Below are 14,951 nucleotides of genomic sequence, written 5' to 3'. Positions count from 1 at the left end.
TCCATTTCTTAATGGACTGTCAATCTCTAGGTGTACCACAGAGTCTCACTCGCAGTATTCTTGCAGACGATTACCCCCCGGGGTCGCCCAACAGTTGGGATGGTTTCATATGCACTGATTTAGCTATGGCACTTTCATGCACAGTCTAGCTTCCATTTTAATTTAATCTTCACAATTAACCCTTTGAGCGCATTTCATAGAAAGTACTCAAGATCCTAGTTGGTGTTCTCCGCTGTTTCTGCCCCCAACTTCCTCTCTTACTCAAGTATCTTCTGTTTGTGAATGTAAAAACAGGTTGGAATGCTGAGCTCTGCATTGAATATTGCCTAACCCTTAGATCCATTCATCAGCATATTACTTAACCTGCAACATTTACACATTTTAAACAGTATACACATAGCATTGGTTTATGGATATTTCAATTAAATTTTGAAGAAAAAAAAAAAATCATTGATGAATCAACATCCCATTTGTTTTTGACAATGTGTTCAAAGCAGAAATGAAAAAATTATCAAGCAAAATGGAAACATTATTTAAACTCTTTCATTGAGCATTATTTAAGCTAAATTTCAGGTGCTTCAGGCATTTTTCAGCATGGATTTTTTTGAAGGCTTGAATTTGTGATATAATATAGGCTCTCAGGCTAATGAAACATTGTTGTACAAATTTCTAGAATTTTTTTTGCGGGGACTGGTGGGGGGATTGAAGGGAGGATGGTACATTGATTTTCTTAAATTGTGAAAGTTCAGATCTGGAGAGATTTTAATTGTGACGAGACAACAAGAGAGTAACATACAGACCACATTAGCTTGTAGCGAGGGCTGTAGTCTGTATATATGTACAAAAGAAACTTGCAGCTTCTAATTTTTCCTAGATACAGATAATGCAAACTAATTTTTTTTCCAAAGTTTAGTTTGGATTAAGGGAAGGGAAACCGGACACCTCCACATTTGTGGAACTAATACGTTAAGTTTCTTAAATTACAATCTTGTACTGAAAACCAAAGATAGTGATATATATGTTGTTATTAGCAAGTTGATCCCTTCATTGCATTGTTCATGTGACTAGTTTAAATAAGGCTATAATATCTTCAAAATGTCTGCTCATCTCTGATATAAGGGAGACCAGACAGTCTTACTCTGCCCCCAATGTGTTAATGTGGTCTATAGCTTATTTGTGGTCTGCCTATATGTTTATGTGGACATTAGCCTATATGTGGTCTGCATATATGTTTATGTGGACATTAGCCTATATATGTGGTCTGCCTATATGTTTATGTAGTCATTAGCCTATGTGTGGTCTGCATGTATGTTTATGTGGACATTAGCCTATATGTGGTCTGCATATATGTTTATGTGGACATTAGCCTATATATGTGGTCTGCCTATATGTTTATGTAGTCATTAGCCTATGTGTGGTCTGCCTATATATTTATGTGGTCATTAGCCTATGTGTGGTCTGCATACATGTTTATGTGGTCATTAGCCTATATGTGGTCTGCCTATATGTTTATGTGGTCATTTGCCCTGCTAGCCATCAGCTCACTTTCATACAGATCAACAGAGCATTGTCACCTTGACATATATTTTAATATCAATCCAGATGATTCAATTGTGCAGATTTCACTTTATATTTAATTTAACTCCAAGCAGTCAATATTACCAAAACTAGTGCAAGGTAATTGTATCTGGTTGCCACCTTGAATTAATTTCTTTTCTTTTCGTTTTTCATTCTACTTGAAACCTTATATTAAATCATCTTGTTCTCAAGGAGTTCATGTTTAATATTGCCAAGCAAATCAGAATAACTGTTGAGTTTCTTATTTGTTTTATTTTCTTTGGGGGGGGGGGGGGATCCAGTCATGTGTAGCAAACATTATCCATCTGCAGTAAGTGTGTACTTTTCTTTATCATACAGTCTTACCTTTGGTCATAAATCAAGGAAGCTGGGAGTGTGCAAATGGTACTGGGGGTCAAAAGTAACAGGGACTGGAATATTTGTTTTGTATTTGTTTTTGCTTCTGACATAATAATAGTATAATAATAAATAAGTTCTTAATATAGCCCCAAATACCAAAAGGCCCCGAGGCGCTTTACAAAACCTAAAAAAAATTATTAAAAAAATAAGAAGACAGAGAAATCAAAGGAATAAAAAGTCTAGAAAACACATAAACGAAAATTAAACAGTGTGTAAAATACGAACACACAAATCTAAAATCACGTGAAGACTATAAAACAGAGCAAAACCTATAAAAAACAAAACTAAGGATAAGCACATAAAATAGAGTTGTACAAAAGTAAAAGTCTAAATAAAAAAAAATAAAAAATAAAAGTGACAAAATCACGTTGAGAAATTTAAAAAGATGTGTTTTAAAATTTTCTTAAATAATCATAAATTTTCTTAAACATGGATATTTTGGACATTTTGCCATATCAATTCAGGCCATGAGAAACTGTTTGGTCTATAGCATACTGTACAGTAGGTGGTGTCAAGTTATTAGATAACATAGAAAACTCACAATGTTCAATTCATAAATGACGTTTGAAAACCTTCTAGCGTACAGTAGCTTAAATTACATGTTCAAAGCCAGCAAAGCATTAATGATGATAGATTACGACGACTCTCACAGTCTATTTGTCATGTTTTTCGACTACATTAAGCATGCTCTTCCTTAGCCTGCAAAGCCCAGCTCTGTTTTTTAAGTAGCACTAGTGCTTCCATTAATACAGCCAATGGAAGGCAAGTACTAAGGCATGCTACACGGGATAGTTTGTTCCGTCTCTGGCTTCTGCATGAGATCTCCTGACAGGTTTTTTTTTTTCTTTTTTCTTTCTTTCTTTCTCAATTCAATAAAACAAAATGAGTCACTTCAAAGTTAAAAGAAAGTTGCGCTTTCCGTTCTGGTAAATTCTAAATCACTTTTTGAAAAGAAACGACTGTACAGAGGTTTCCCAGGAATTTAGAATTCATTGCATTTTGTCACTGGATTTGTGTTCTCCAACTTAATGAAAACATTGCATGTTATCTGTAGCTCACAGGGAAGAACAGTGATGTTGACCTATTAAACCTCACAGAACATGCAGTCAGTAATATAGCTGTCCCAGCAGTACTGTACTGGGAATGCAACTTCATTTTATGTGGTTGATCCTTTTTAACTAGTGGCCACTGAACAGACCTTTGGCTGTCTATTTCAAACCAAAGCATAAAAGTTTGGTTAAAGGCATTGAAGGCTCGCCCCAAACCGCGTGCCCCGCTCTGAAAAAGTTAACTTTCAGTTGCTTGCAAGTGAAGTTTTCTTCTTGTTGCTACAAAATGCAGACAGTAATGAAACGTGAAACCTTGTTATCTTTTATCTAGACCTGAGATGTCCATCGCTGTACACTGTGTTGTGGGTATTGAGCGTAGCTGCATGTAGTGACTGTACACTAGTGTCTAATTACCGACGGTAGCAAGCTGTGTGTGTATTTTCTGGGATCGATGGTGGTGTCTAACACTTCTGTTACACCTCATTCGAAACTAGGTCAGATTACCAGCATGAGACGTTTCTTTGTGCGCCAGTCTTCACACCCTTTAAGAGCTGTTACACTGTCTCATTGTTGTTAATATACTGTCTCAGGTGGTTAGGGCTGTTTCACTGTCTCATTGCTATTACACTGTCTCATGGGATTAGGGCTGTTACAATATCTGATTGCTGTTAACACTGTCTTATAGGGTTAGGGCTGTTTCACTGTCTCGTTGCTTTTACACTGTCTCATGGGATTAGGGCTGTTACACTTTCTCATTGCTTTTACGCTGTTTTATATGGTTATTGCTGTTAAACTGTCTCACAGGGTTAGAGCTGTTACTTAATGTCCCATTGGTTGCAACACAATCTGTAATGGGTAATAGGCAACACTTCAATACTATATGTACAGACGGTTGCATGGTTCCATTAACTGAATCAGTCTGTAATGCTAGATCTGGAGAAAGGTGGCTGAATGTTTTCTTAAACCTGGAAAACTGAAAAGTTTCTTTTGACAGCTGACAAATATACTTAAACATTATATTTGACTTTAATCTTTCCTCAGTTTCTGTAGCAATATTAATTTCATTTGTCAGTATCATACTGAATGTTAATTCTGGCCCTCAAGAAACTCTGACGATCATATATAATAACAATAATAATAATAATAATTACCAGTTATTTTTACGACGCTCTTAAGGGACCACAAATGTGGGAGAAACCCACAAGGGCTTATGGATTATAGCTTAAACGTCAGGTGGCATTTTAACTTAAATTTGGGATTTTCTCAATTTAGAAAGTCATTTCAGATTGGAAAACCGTAGATTTCTATTGGATGAAAAACCCACCTTACAAAGACCCGGCTGGGAATCAAACTCCTGATCTCCTCATTGCTTCAAATGCCACTGCCTTTATCTACTCGGCCACAGCACCAGTTATAGAGATCTAGAGAGATTGGTGAAGCAAAATAGTTTAAGTGTCTGAAAGAAGGAAAAACGATTTGACAGAAAACATGTACCTAAATGCCTGACAATGACTATTACCAGTGATGCATTGATTATAGCAGCATGGATCATCGGCATTGGTCAATATTGGGATATTAATGATAGGGTACATCGGTAAAAGCCAATATTAGCGGTATAGATCTGTGCAAGATTAACTATTACTAAGACACTGCATGACTTTGTAGCATAGCATACTAAGTACCTGTAGGCTGATTTCAAGTCAATGTTGTATTGTATACCAGGTTTGTTTTATCCCTTTTTCTATCCTGGCTGTTGTCCTATGTGGCATGACCATTTAATAGCAATCGTTAGCTTATTATTGCATCATCAGTATCATGATCACTTAACTGCTACTGGTACTATTTTCAATTTCCTATTTTTAAAAACGTTCCTTTGAGAGACTTTACACTTTTTACAGTCTACTCTCTGCCCGATTTAGTCGAAACACATCGTCTAAGAATTACAACCCACGAAGGTCGATTCTTGCCCTGCGAGGAGAATGTCGGTCGTCATGACGACCACAGGCACCTATTCCTCCCCATTTGTGATTGTATAATAACTCGAGTTAGTCGTCAGACAGGATGCACACCTCTGCACAACTTCTCTAAGAACACTACGGCAAATCTACTGGCATCTCCGCCAGCTCTCTTTGGGGTACCTACCAAGGTCTCAACAACTCAGTTTTTTAATTTTTTATTTATTTTTATTAAACAGCCAGCTACTTGCCTACAGTACCTTTCAGCTCCTGTCTTACGTGGCTAATAATACCTTGGCCGGCCGTAAGGGGAACGTTTCTCGGTCAGGTATTTTAGTTTTTATGACAGTTTATTTACGAGCACTACTGTAGTAGTGAAATTTGTGCAGTCGACATCGTTTCTTGCAACAGTGATTTTTATTCCATCTTTTTTCTTGCTCCTACGTTTGAGACTTCTTTAAATAACCAAAATAAGACCAGACTTAGAGAGGGATTTTGACATTTTGTTGTGTTGCCATGGCGATCGATGTACTGTAGTCACTCTGTCAAATCGCTGTTCAGCATCCCAAGTCGGTCCCCGTCCACAGAGCCACTGATGGTTTATGAAATTTTCATTACTTCTCGGTTTGGTTTATAGGTCAGTAGGATGATGAGCTGTCACGTGGTGTGGCAATTTGCAAAATCATCCAAAGGCACAAATCTTTTTTGACACCAGGTCAATCCCGTAGGATCAATGGGTGGTTTGTAATGCCAAGAGAAGAACTAAGAACCACTTAGGGGAGGGGGAGGCAGGAGGGGAGGGGGAGGGAGGGAGGGAGGGGGAGGCAGGAAGTTTGGACGGGGAGGCGAGAAGTTTGGAGAGGGAGGGAGATAATAACAGGAGTTATGTACCTTTAGGACAGTTAATTAGTTTGACAATGTCATACATCCTCCAAGAAGTAGTGAATTGTTGTACTCGTTCATCTAATTTCTACTGACATTCTTCGTGGAAATACTTTCTTAACTGAACTAGGAACAAGATTTACCGGGTAAATTATATGGAAACGATTGTGTTTGGAAAGTAAAGTATCCAGAAAATGCAAACAGTCTATCTAGAATGGGGATCACAACCAGACAGGAATTTATGGAAATTGAGCAAAAAATAAATGATATAGGTAGGTGTAAATAGACAGCTACTTCTGGCAGATGGAAGTAAGTGACTTTAAAAACAAAAAGGAAAAAAATAGGAGACTAAGGCAGAGAACAGATTGAATTCAGCTGGAGTGGGAGGGGGGAAGGGTGGGCAGCTGAAGGTAAATCTGCAAGCTACCAGGGTTCCTATTGCTAGTGGGGCAAAATAAAGTACAAACCTGTTAATATTAGACACAAAGTTACAAAGTCATAGGAACAGCACGTCCCAAACGGTCACCATTTAATATAAAACAACACTTTGTATTACTTATATACATTAAGCATAAATACAGGACAGTGTGTGCAACAGTATATGGTGCAACTTCATATGTCGTTACTGACAAAAGGCACGGTCCTCAAATATGAAAAAGGAACAAAACTGCCCTAAAGCAGCTTTTTGAAATTGATCAAGCATTTTTTAACAAAACTACCAAGTTACATTTACTTGATATCATGTATTAATTGATCAAACTTAATAAAAAGGACAATTTCTAGAATTTTTTTTGTTGTCATCATCATCATCAAATGAAAAAGTAGAGAGACAGTAATAAACTAACAATTCCATTTAAAAAGTAAGAATTTTGTTGCCTTGGAGACCTTGTTTTTCTTCTTCTTTTAAATTATATCTACACTCTAAGAAGCGAAAATAAAGTTGGGACGACATCCAACATATTTCCCTCGTCATTTGAAATAAATGTCATGTTTCTAGGAACTGCATGAAATTACAAGATTTTAGTATCGATATGTGTGCGGTAATGAAGGTTTATAAGATCAATGCAGATACTGTTTAATCTTCGGGAAAACTTGTCTGGAAGAATGAATACAGCAGTACAGTGTTACAGCAGGTAGTAAGGTTGGTGTGAGAGGGATGGGTTCTTCATCATGGGAGGGGAGGCAGGGGAAGAGGGGGTGGGGATGAGTGGGAGATTCTAACAGCCCTTTCTCTTTTTTCTCAAATCAGAGCGTCTGTCAAATATTTCATGGTAATATGCAATGTGTGTCATTTCATATGTGTGTCTTTCTGTATATTTAGTATCAAGTATATATCAAGTATATATCAAGTTCTGTTGTATATGTGTACATGGTAGGTGTACCTGTTACCAACTGCAAACACAAAGGAGACGGGTCTATCCATCCATCCTGTTTGCTATATTATGTAAATTTACTGAAGTCTGTATGTGAAGTCTACTTTCTGCTTATGTAATTTACTTTCAATATGGTATTTAAGGTTAAGCCCCAAATGTTGTCCCAGCATGAATCTAAGGGAACAAACCATAGATAGACGTCAAAAAACAAAAACAAACCAAAAAACTGGCACTTAATTATGGCAGTAAACTTCATAGCCAGTATTAAAAAGCCACAGATCTACTGACTGACTTACGAACTATGGTGACTTTACTTTGTATGGCCTTCTATGAGTTTCAACTCTTATCCAACCTAGAAATAAAAGAAGGCCACATCCTCAGTCCAACAAGACAATGTGTGTGAAAACAAAATGGATGTACAGTACTAGTATATCGCCAGTACCGAACATCTCTACTCTGGAGCATTAATTCCAATCTCTCACGATAGATATTTTCATCATTTCCTTTTACACCTACGCGGAAGTTGATTTAGTCCCCCCCCCCACCCTCCCCCTCCACTTCACACATATCGTCTTGCCTTTGACTGACCGTTTGGCCTCTGAAATTTGACAGGTCTGAAAAAAGTCTTTGACATTCTCCTTGTGTTGGCCCTCGTTCGGAGCCACCCTCTGTTAAGCTTTATGTAAAAGAGCGTACATTCGGCAGTGTTAGATATCACATCTAGCAGCAGCATTGAAACATTGCCACAGTGTGATTGGGAGATTTTAGCTTTTAGAATATTCTTCTGCTCCAAGATCATGGCTCAGGGATAAGATTAAATTATGAAGTTATCCACTCGGGACATGTATGTCAAGACATTTAGGATTGACGATGCGTTCAATTAATATTTGAAAGGAACATAATTTTTGGAGATGTTTCATGGATTATTAATATCTTATTGTGTAAGGGAGGTTCAAAAATTCCATCCAATAATTAATCATCTATGTGATTAAATCATAAATATGCAAGAAAAGATCTTGAAAGCCAACTTGGAGCTTGGTGTCTTAGATTTATGTGCAGATAAAGTTACCCCCCTCCCCCCCAAAAAAAAAAAAATTAATAAAAAAAAGGAGAGAAAATAATCATGTTAATAGTAGACTGACCACGAAATACTTTTGAAGATGTCTGATTTCTGAGAAAGACATGTCTTTCAAGGGTTCAAGTTCCATTTCACAGAACTCTTCAATTTTTTTGTGAACAATAAATAATGTATTAAATTAAAATTTAATGAAACAGCAATGAGAGATTTGGAAAAATAGATTAGCAATCCATGTGAATATTTAATTGGGCAAAAAAAAATGGTCAGGTAGAATTTGTAAATATATATATATATATATATTTATATATATATATATATATATATATATATATATATAGATATATATAGATATATATATGTAGATCTATTAATATATATATATCTATATATATATATATATATATATATATATTAATATCATAACATAATTATTTTGATGACTAGTCATTGCCTCACTGCCTTTGTATCACCTGATAAGTTTGCCTAATCCCGTGATCTCAGTATTTCTTAAAGCAACTGCTTCCATTACCATAGGATGATAGTTAAAACATTAAGTCCCATCTTTAACCAGCATTACACATCTTCAAAAAGTAAATTATTGTACATGAATGTTTAAATAAGAAAAGGAATGTAACCTTAAAAAAAACTTAAAATATGACAAATGCTAACATTTTCACAAAAGAAAATGACTGCGCACAATGTCGCTGGTAAACACTGAATTTTCTCGTCTCTAGCTGAATATTTCATAAATATTCCAAACTGACAAGGTAAATTTAAATAAAGGGGGGGGGGCAATGAGGGGAAAGGAGGAGCGGGACAATGAGGGGGAAGGAGAAACTGCTGTGTAAATTGCTGCCTACAATGAGGACTGACATACTGTAGTATCTTGGAAGACATTCTGCTCGCCTATTCATAAGCAAGAGCGGATTAAACTTATTTGAAATATGCAGATTGCCACTGTGAGGGAGGGGAGGAGGGGGGGGGGTGGAGAGAGGGAAGCCAATTTGAAGCATTACATCCTTCCTCTCTGTAAGATAATGATGGATCATACCTCCATGAGAGGGAAGGTATTAAACTTGATTAGTGAGTCACGGTTCCGTTTCTCTGATTTGCCTTCCTTCAGGTTCGACTACGGAGACAAATTCTGGACGATCAAGTCGAAGTACTTCACCTGTAATTGCGGTTCCAAGCTGTGCAAGCACAGCGCAGCCGAGACGGGTCAGACGTGAGAGGTCGGATCGTAGCGTCTGGAAGGAGAGACGGCAAGCCGTAGAGGAGGACAGATGGAAAATGGGAATCCAGGAAAATGCTGTAGAATAGCGGTGGTGGTGATGGTGGTGAATTGCAAACGATATTTTCTTACTTTTTAACATTTGGATTCTGTACAGTTGCAATTCCGTGTCGATTGTCGTCGTTGGTGCATTAGCTCTCAGATTAACACTATTAGGTGCACCCAAACCATCAACATTTCCCGTCCTTTTCCCATGGAGACAGTGAGGTTATAAAGTCAACAGAATATATTCGGCTGAACAGGGAATCAGTTTTCAAAGTCTGTAGGCAGATCAACTTTATGTCAAGATACAGTATACCAAAAATTGTAGATTTTTCTTCCTTTATGAACATTTTTTTTTCTTGATTATTTGTAGGAAAATGTTCCTGTGTTGTCAAGATATCATTGATATTAGGAACACTTGGTATAGAAGGCAAGGGTTGAAAATGGTCAGAAGATTAAAGCTCAGAGGCCACTAACAATTACCGGATGTTTCCGAGTTGTTTCATGATATAAAAAATTCAATTAAAAATGTTACTCGGATATGATCTTTATTTGAGCTAAACCGGTACCGTATCTGGTCTGCTATTGACAGTTTTAAAGTTGACGGATTTTGTGTTTTGAAAAGTTTGGTGAATCCTCAAGCTTTGCTCCGTATACAAATATGCATCAGACTACCAGGAAGTATCAATATGAATTTAAAACTCATGAAATATTTAGAAAGCTTGCAAATAACAGGAATAAATTTTAATAAAAATTACAGTTCAAGTTTTCACAAAGTTTTAAAAATTTATTAAATTGAAATTCACATTGATTAAAAAAAATTATTTATGGGTGTGGGGGGTGGGGGATCTAAATTCTTTAGGAAATTGAACATTTACTGACACCTACATCAAATCCTAAATCATTACATAAAACGACGAGCTCCTGTTCGAGACAATTTTGCCCGTTTTGTAAGTTACTAAAGAGAAAGAATTTTTTTTTTATTTGAGATTTTATGAATTGAGGACTGGTGGGAGAAGGCATAAACAATATAGAGGAGTATTTCCTGTACATATGGCTTTTATTTCCTGTACATGTATGGATTGTCAGGATGTCAAAGAATCTGAATTGGATATTAACAGATCTTTAGGATGATGCCTAAATGTTTCTCTGTAGTTGAGGGAAGTTGGGAATTAACTGCCCCATGGATGGTTAGAAACATTTTTCTTCTCACATACATGCATTCAGACAGACAGACACACTTACCTGTCTCTCCTCTACCAATCTACCATTACTTAAAGAAGAAAAAACCATTAATATTCTTTGTAATAATTTGAACATAAGCACTGTGTAGAGCCTGGTCACTGCCTGGAGCACATTACTATATTCCTGGTCATTGTTCATATTAACCCGGTAATCAGTACCACTAGTTTCCACTATAGACTACCCAGTCAAGATTTCTTGGGTACTGTACAATAGCTGCTAGCAGGTTTGGTAGACAATTTCAGCAGCCTTTATCTGTGTGATAGACTAGCAGCTCAATTTTATCATCCCTTTGGTACAATGGAATCATCCACACTAGACCACGTTAGGAGTCTTGAATGAAATCATCCGGATTTGCATATTCAAAAGTTGGTCGAGAATGACTGGACTTGGGATGCTAAAATACAAAATTGCTAGTGCTAGCGACAATTAAGTGGTTGGATTTACATATATCAAGAAATGGTTACACTTGTAACGTCAAGTATAAGATATGATTATTCATTTAAGTCAACTATTGATGTTGAATATCGAAGATTCTAAAACGGCTTTGTTTAAAAAAAACATTTTGGCAAAGTTTGTTTTACCGAATCTTTTTCTCTCTTATATCAGTATTTATGGTCTTTGCACTGACTTTTCATAAGCAATGTAGGCAAAAAGGCAAAGTCTGGTAAAGTAGTTGTTCAATGGAAATCAATTTCAAGGATGGTTTCAAACCTGTCCCATAATATGATCTAGTGCATATGGTTTTTTGGTGACTAGTCCTCCCCCCCCCCCCCTCCATCTCCATTCTGTACATGTGCTCAGTGAAACACAGGTCAGTCTCTCCTGAAACGAGAAGGAATTATTCACCAACAAGTGACATGATACAACCGCCTGTTTATTCCGATCATACTCCACAGTGGCGTAGATGCGGTTCAAAATTCATATCGTGTATGTCTGCCTTTCGCCTGCAAATTCCCACCAGCATGTAAAGCAGAAATACAGCCTCTTTGGGCAGCACATGTCAACTCCATTTTGAAATTTAAAACTCTTCTCTTTTCATGTCGTCTCGGTGACTATAATGTAGCATGTCATAATCTCTTACCGCATTTGACACAGTGTGCACATTTGTTAATCTACTCTCGCAGTAAGGAATCTCGCCTTTTGTAAAAACGTCTAAATATTTGGCGATTTCAAGGCGGCCTCGTCATATAATGTTGCTTGACTAAAACGGGATGACGTGAATGTAACATGGGAACGGTTCTATTCTGATTTTCTCTCCTACTTTCTTTTCTTCACATGTTTGTATAGCCTTCTGCAATATAGATATAGGTCTTAGCTTTCTTGTGGTTATTCTAGTAGAAGAAAGCTAAAACGAAGGTCGAATGGATCGTTCGTTAGCAAAAACTACAAAGACCCGTCGAAAAAAAATTTCGATACACAAATTTCAGAAGTTGTTTCAGGGTCGAAGCATTATTGCACATGTAGTTAACCGTATCTACAGTAGCTTGGGACTTAAATGTTTGTGGATGGAGCAGGGAATATTGTCTGATGGTACAAAGCACATCTCTCAATAATTTCTGGATATTTTGTGGAAGGTGTGGACGCTCTGGCAGAGAGGGTAGACACCTGAGGTAGAGATTTAACAGCAAGTCAAGTTTCCCCCACCAAGATCGATAGCACCTCTTTAAAAAATTGTCATTTTATGACATCACCTCATCAGAGATTTCTGTCCTTACAGCAAACTGCACCGTTCCTTGCTCAAAGTTGAGCTCGTTAGATGTTCTTCTTTCTCCCCCCCCCCCCCCCCCGCTCACCCTTTTTTGTGACTGAGTGATAGGCAAAGTAGCAACCCTCCTTTGCCTTCTATACCTTATCTCAGATTAAATGGAGAATTTTCTGTCTTGTGAAGAAAATAATCAATATCATTTTCTCTGTAAAAAATCCATGTTAAATTATTCATACTTTGATCGCAGTTTCAAAAAGGAATAATTTATTAAATATCCCTCTTTGAATTGTTGTTTGTTATTTACATCAGTGATTTTTTGTGAGTTACTTTTAGCCAACAATCATCGGAACATGCTAAAAATTGGTCCACCATGCATATTTATGAAATGATGTTTTTTTTTTATTATATAATACCTGTGTAACTGAATTTTCCTTTGTTATACCTCATACCCCAAAAATGTGAATATATTGCTGAAATGAAATAAGTTGAATTTTACTCTTTAAGAAAGATAGGAATGTTTAGAGTTAGCATGTACCATATTCTGTGATTATTGTTCATCAGGAGTGGTGTGTATGGTGATGAGAGGTTGCTACGGCAACTATTCAAATATTTTAAAATAGAATTGCAAGATTGTGTCATCTAGAGATATCCATAAAAATAAAAATAAATCCCTCGTGAAAACCGTTCGGGTAGGTTTATGATTTCTAGATCCATTTTTAAGTTAAATATTTTAAGCATATTAAAGACATATTTATTTAAGAAAAAGACAGCAGTTGTGTATCTCATTATATTAAACACTGGATTTATCATCATTTGTAGACAGTGGATGGAAAGTCATGAGAAGAAAAAAATATAGATATCTAAGATGTTTAAAACTGCAGCCTGTTACTTTACATGGCCAGTCTTCATGGGAGCTCAAAAACAATGTCAAAGTTCAGGGTTTATGAATAAACATGTGCCTTATTATAATCACAATCAAGTTAAAAATAGTTTTAATGTCATAGTGAGCTCTTTTAATATTATTTTATGGATTTTGATCAGCCAGTGTGTGTGTGTGTGTGTGTGTGTGTGTGTTTTATCAGAGAGGGAGACAAACATACTCTCTATGATTCTTCTTTCTTTTTTTTCTTTTTTCAGATGGTTGTGAAATTCTTATGAAGGTGCATTTTAACAGTTCTATTACAGAATAAAACTAAAACATCTTAAAACATCAAGGAATACCATTTTCAAGCAGTAGACGTTTTAAATGTGTCCCCATATCAGAAGTCGGTCATAGGAAGTATCATAGAATTAAGCTTGCTGTTCAGTATTTCAAAAATTGGCGGCTATTGTCCAAAATGCTTTAGTAAAATTGCCTGTTGACGTAAATGTCACTTTTCATGTGTTCCTGAGGCAGATGGTCCATGTTGCCAAAACGTAAGTCCTTCAAAAAGTCAAGTCCTTGGCAAATATGTTTCTCAGTCACTTTTTAATAGAAAAGTATGATGATGATCTTTTTTCAACAAAGACTGATAAATAGGGTGTCAGCTGGGGTGCATTTATAAGTTATGTATGAGGTTGGATCAGGGTGTGGGGAAGGGGGATGCAAATAAAAATCTATCACTATGTGAGGTTTCCCTGTTTAATCTGTTTAAGATGCAGTCATGGTCCTTGCTGATTCATTTGTTTGAGTATCAGGGGTGTTTGACAAACACCCCTCTCCCTCTCCCAGCTCCCTAAATTTTGCTGAGTGTTTAAACTAGTAAATCAGATGTTTTCATCAACATTTTAAGTATCCTTGTTAAGCTTCAAATCACCTTTTATGCATACGACACACAACCAGTCTTATCGTTATCTTTGTTCACTGAATCATGTTGCCACATCACCTGTGTTTTGAAAGAATACATTTGTACGATATTTTAATGAATTTCTTGCTTTCTTCACTCTTTCAAATTGTCAACATTTTCACAGCAAGTGTAACATTGAGTTAATCGGTAACGCCGGAAGCAGTAATAAGAACCACTTCTGCCATTTTTACTGCCATGGTATAGTCAATACATGGACACTTCCACTTCCCTGCAGGCTGAATCTGGAGGTCGAATAAAAAATGGTCCACAATCTTGCACTTATCAGGTGTGCGGTCCCTTAAGGCTTTGAGCTAGAGTACACTGCCTGTCTACCCTGGTATACGTATAGTGGGGTTTTGAACCTGCCTGTCCCTTTGCTCCAACTAATTGTTTTCCTGGCCCTTGTAAATGAAGGGGGAGGGGGAATTAGAACGTTTGCTCTGCAAAGTCAACTTTTGTCAAGGGTAATATCCACACCCTGGCTACGTAATATCCACACACTGACTATTATTTCCACACCCTGACTAGGTAATATCCACACCCTGACTAGGTAATATCCACAGTCTGATTAGGTAATATTAACACCCT

General features: G+C 36.8%; 1 protein-coding gene across 2 annotated transcripts in view; it reads left to right on the top strand.

Moving 5' to 3' along the window:
* Positions 1-14,443, top strand: part of LOC139963507 (uncharacterized) — a 112,364-nt gene extending 97,921 nt beyond the window's left edge. For both annotated transcript variants that reach the window (XM_071964332.1, XM_071964331.1), the window contains one exon: positions 9,438-14,443. In XM_071964332.1, the coding sequence (XP_071820433.1) occupies positions 9,438-9,543 (106 nt within the window). In that variant the 3' untranslated portion in view covers positions 9,544-14,443. The remainder of the gene's footprint in view (positions 1-9,437) is intronic.
* Positions 14,444-14,951: the final 508 nt, after the last annotated feature.

This window comes from Apostichopus japonicus, chromosome 22, assembly GCF_037975245.1.
Source record: "Apostichopus japonicus isolate 1M-3 chromosome 22, ASM3797524v1, whole genome shotgun sequence".
Lineage (NCBI taxonomy): Eukaryota > Metazoa > Echinodermata > Holothuroidea > Aspidochirotida > Stichopodidae > Apostichopus > Apostichopus japonicus.
The sequence above is the reverse complement of the archived record's forward strand: the minus strand, read 5'-3'. Positions and strand labels throughout refer to the sequence as shown.